The 5,380-nt window shown below is 35.7% G+C and overlaps 1 protein-coding gene across 1 annotated transcript in view; it reads right to left on the reverse strand.

Moving 5' to 3' along the window:
* Positions 1–2,839: 2,839 nt before the first annotated feature.
* The window catches only part of LOC106879523 (NADH dehydrogenase [ubiquinone] 1 beta subcomplex subunit 8, mitochondrial), an 8,817-nt gene continuing 6,276 nt past the window's right edge, over positions 2,840–5,380 (reverse strand). The window contains exon 5 of the mRNA XM_014929147.2: positions 2,840–3,025. Coding sequence (XP_014784633.1) covers positions 2,924–3,025 — 102 coding nt within the window. The 3' untranslated portion in view covers positions 2,840–2,923. The remainder of the gene's footprint in view (positions 3,026–5,380) is intronic.

Consider the following 5,380-nt stretch of genomic DNA (forward strand, 5'->3'; position numbering starts at 1 on the left):
ATATATATAGATAGATATATATATGAATGGCTGTATGGTTGAGAAGTTGGTTTTGAGTTCAGTTCGGTGAGGCATCTTGAGCAAGTGTATTCTGCTATACTCCCAAGCCAAATTAAATCTTATGAGTGGATTTGATGCATAGAAACTGAAAAGAAACCTGCTGAATATATAATATATATGTGCATATGTTTTTTTTTTTTTTTTTTTACATCTATATTCACTTGAAAGAAGTTGAGTGTTAATGTTGGCACTTCTTGCTTTGTATCTTCAAAGGCATCGGCATAAGAGATTCCTTACTGGAAAACGTAAGGGTTAGTATCAAGAAAGGCATCCAGTTGCAAAATGATACCTCAATATCATATTTGTCTGACCATGCTAGCATGGAAAAATGGACATAAAACAAATGAATAAATATATTGAAAATAGAATGAATGCTGAAAGTTGATTGAATGTGAAGAAAGGTATTAAAGACGTCAGTAAAAGATCTTTGTGAAAAAAAACAAACCCAAACAACCTGGCTATTAGAGCCACTCAACTCCAACTAGAATGATTCTTAATTTTGTTTTTACATTCATTTTAGTTTTATTCTAAATTACCCTTTTGAAACTGTGAGAATGTTAGAGCAGGTATGATAGGGTTCGACCATATCTCTGGGTGACACTGCATGACTTTGTGTTTACAGTACACTGATTGGCAGAAACATCATTAATTTCAGCTGTAAACACAAAACAATGAAGTTGTCTGCTTTTCCATCTTCCAGGGGTATAATCAAACAAAATTGTACTTGCTAAAAAGTACTTTTGGGTTCAAAGGAGTTAATATATATGGTTGTGTGGTAAAAAGTTTGCTTCCTAATGATAGGGTTCTGGGTTCAGTTCTACTGTGTGGACCTTGGGTAAGTGTCTTCCACTACAGCCTGGGATTGACCAAAGCCTTGAGTGGATTTAGTAGATAGAAACTGAAAGAAGTCTGTCATATGTATGTGTGAGTATATATATATATATATTTGTGTGTGTGTGTATATATTTGTATTTGTCCCCCCATCATTGCTGCAATTAAAAGAATGAACACCAGTTAAAGGAATTGGGTAATTTTGCCAATTTGAATATTTGCATGAATTCTTTGAGTGTTTTACTCAAATATAAAATGAGAGTGAAAACTATTTTTCATTTGTGGAAATTGAATTAAAAGTAAAATATATTTTTCTGCACTAACAGGTTGAACAGTCTGGAAACATTTCAAAAATTTTTTAGTCTTGTAATTTGAGGTTTCACATTTAGATGCCTTGCCTATTATCAACTCATGTAACTGAAGGTTAAGGATTATTTGTGACATCAATACTAAAGACATATCCTTGTAGTGGAACTGGAACCTTCACTTCATACTAGTTTGAACAAGTGAAATTCCTGCTAAGGTCAATTTTCATTTAATATTGTACTTTTTGGAGGGAAGAGGAAGTTCAAGGAACTATTGTCTCTGCTGACAAGAGGATTCTCTCTGCAAGTAAAGGGTAGATTGAACTGCAGTGTTGCATGGTAACGAATTGTGGGTACCAAATGCAGGAGGTATGCAAAGTCTGGACAGAAATGAAACATGCATAATGTCAGAGTGTATGAATGACAAATTACAGATGCTTGGAAAGAAGAGTATAGAGGAATATGGTATAGTGTGCAAAAAGAGATGGCTATATTGGTATGGACTTGTAATATAGATGGGTGACGTGCCAAGAAATTAATGGTGAAGAATGAATCTCTCACTAGCAAAAGGAGGTAAAGTCAAGTTTACTTCCCAACCACATGCTTTCAGGTTCAATCCCACTGTGCAGCACCTTCAGAAAGTGTCTTCTGCTATATCCTTGGATTGATCAAAGCCGTGTGAGTGGACTTGCAGAGGGAAATTGAACAAAATCCATTGTGTGTGTGTGGATGTGCATGGCTTAGTGGTTAGGGTGTTGCACTCTTGATTCGAAGATTGTGGTTTTGATTCCTGGACTGGGTGATGTCATTCTTGAGCAAAACATGTTATTTCATGTTGCTCCAGTTCACTCAACTGGTAAAAATGAGTAATTCCATGATAGACCAGTATCCTGTCCAGGAGTGGAATATATATATACCACAGAATCTGGGGAAACTCTTGTGAGTCTGTAGTTTGGGAAAAGACCTTTGATTCTTTTGAGATGTGTATATATATATATATATATATAGCATTTGTTTTGTTGCCTCGGTGGAGGCGCAGTGGCCCAGTGGTTAGGGCAGCGGTTTCGATTCCCAGACCGGGCATTGTGAGTGTTTGAGGCTCCAGCAGGGGATGGTGGCGAACCCTGCTGTACTCTTTCGCCACAACTTTCTCACTCTTACTTCCTGTTTCTGTTGTGCCTGTAATTCAAAGGGTCAGCCATGTCACACTGAATATCCCTGGAGAACTACAATAAGGGCACACGTGTCTGTGGAGTGCTCAGCTACTTGCACGTTAATTTCACAAGCAGGCTGTTCCGTTGATTGGATCAACTGGAACCCTCGATGTCGTAAGCGACGGAGTGCCAACAACATTTGTTGTCTCGACATTGCGAAATAGTTATAAACAATTATCATAATCATTCAAGCAGAGTCCAACATTTCCAGTCTCCCATGAAAACATGTCCAGCCATGAGAAAATATTACCTCGATTGGAAACAGCAAAGGAATCCAGTTATAAAAAAAATCTGTCTCAACAAATTCCATCTGACTTGTGCAAATGTGGAGAAGAGTCATTAAAACAATGATGATGACAACATATCTAGTTACAGCACCTCAAACTTAACAGAAAATAAGAATGTTTAAATGAAAACAAAACACATTGATATATATATAATATACATATTCCCTATTTTAATTTATTATCTAAAACCATCACATCTGTTCTGTTGCTGAAATATTGTAGATGTTCACTCCACAGACTCAAATGTGTAGTTTACAACAGGTTTTACATCAGCTGGATCACCACCTCTTTCTGTATGGAGATTGTTGAAAGGAAATTGTTTAGGCATCTGCAATAAAAGTGATCAAGAAATCATTAAGAGGAATATATATATATACACATTATTCTAAAGTATTTTTCATCAAGTATCAAATTATTCCTCTCTCACATCCAACAGCTGTCAAATAGTTTTCCATCCTGAACTAAATGTACAAGTTAATTAATTATGGACACAGGCACGGTTGAGTGGTTAAGTTTGCATTGCAACCATGAGGTTCCAGGTTTGATCTTACTGCATGACTTCATGTCCAAGTGCCTTTACCATAGCTTCAAGTTGGCCAAAGTCTTGTAAGTGAAAGAGGGATGTAACAATTTTAAATCTTGTGATACAAAGGTCCAGATTGTCATACTCGTGTTACATTGATTTCATTTAAGAATTATATTAAGGGAACACACGTCTGTGGAATACTCAGCCACTTTGCATGCTAATTCAATAAAGAAGTCATCCAGTTGATTGAACAACTGGATAATGCTCAAAGATTGAAATCGATAAGAGTGTCCATCACTACTTAATCCCACCTGTCTGTCTCCCCATCAACATACCAACTCTCCAAACACTCTTGACCTACTCTACTGGGTCATTGATTGACTTACTTGAAGTACTCTCTTCTCTCACCATTTGGTGCTTCTGGTCAGTAAACCAGTTGTTCTGCAAACACATTGCTTCATTTCTGACTCCCATAAAGGCAGGTAAGTATGTGAAAATATCGTCTTCTTAGATATATCTCTCAAGTAACTTCAATGTGGTTTACTCAGCTATACATATGAAAGACACTGCCTAAAACACAAAGATAGTCCCCTCCTACCACTAAATTATGGAGCATTACTCAGTATTCGCAAAACGACCTTCAAGAAATAAATTAAAAAATCACATAGTTTGCATATCTCACTTTCCAAATTAAGAATGGAACTTCTTGTCCTAATGATTGTAATATTCATCACCAGTACATTTCAACCAATATATATCACTCTTAAAAATAAAGCTATCATTAATTTCCATTTTGCTTTCAATTCCACATTGCATGCACACAACACCTGGATTTCCATATCATTATAAAGTGTTTCAACCTCTCAAGAGGATCTTCACCAATCTATAGACACGTCACAGTGTGTTCATTCATAATGGTAATCTCTCCGACTCTGTTACATCCCAATCTATTACACTCGCATTCAAATTTCGTATTACCATACACTCCGCCCCATCGTTTCTAGTTACTTCCCTTAATGACTGGTCATCAAGTATAGCTTTTGTATAACCAGATCTACTGAACATCTGGCACACCTACACTGGTAAATTTTTGTGAGAACTCTCATCTTAAAATTATTATTTTGACATTAACAGAGCCTTTGATTTTGTTGGCACCAATGGGTTTGCTCATCTTATCTTTTAGATCAGACAATTGTAGTGGGCAGTAATGAGACTTACTTCAACCAAAATCTTTTAACCTTAAATACCACAGGATTGGCTTCCACCTCACATTAACAATCTTCTGTAACCCACACATCCATTCTGGTATATATGATTCCATTCATTACTCTTCTTTAAATTCCTAATATGAAAATCATCCATATGCAACCTAGAGCTCTCATGTTATTTGGTCTGCTTCAATGATGTTGTCTCCAACAGGGATGTAGCAAACCGGTCTTCAACAACACCAAGACACAAATTGCACACCAACTAAACAGTCTTGTACTACACTATGCATGGATAATATGTTTAAAACACTAAATTTTGCTATAAATGCAAAGCCTAGGAGTATCTGATCTTTTATGACATTCACACCTGTATAACACAGCCAAAACTACATCAACTAAAGGTATATTACTTCTTCAGGAATGATTAGTCGCTAATCCTCTACAAAGTTTAAATGTGACTTACAGTTCATGTGGGTTAGTGTTACTGCTGTTGCTACATGTATACAAAGTCTAGCCACACCCTAAAAGTTAAGTTAGTTGATCAAAACAATGTCTGGACAAATTATCTTAGGCTACCAACAACATATGGCAGGGGAGGGTGGAATAGCCTACCAGATTATTAAGAATCAAATTAAAACTATCTTAGGCTAACCAACAACATATGGGGGTGGGGTGGGGGAAATAGCCTATCAGATTATTAAGAATCAAATTAAAAACTCCATAGATTTATTTATTATTTGTTACTAATAAATGACAACATATAGAATTTATCACAGATTTAATTTTTTGCAAGTCCAGGGTTCATTTTATAACTCAAAATAACCTCTTAAGTCAGGAGTTCTTACAAAATTTTTTAATTGTTTCACTATTTGTAATGTTACAACTCTATTCTTACATTTATGTAGTATATATATAGCTATATATATATATATATATATATATATATATA

This window comes from Octopus bimaculoides, chromosome 2 (assembly GCF_001194135.2).
Source record: "Octopus bimaculoides isolate UCB-OBI-ISO-001 chromosome 2, ASM119413v2, whole genome shotgun sequence".
Taxonomy (NCBI): domain Eukaryota; kingdom Metazoa; phylum Mollusca; class Cephalopoda; order Octopoda; family Octopodidae; genus Octopus; species Octopus bimaculoides.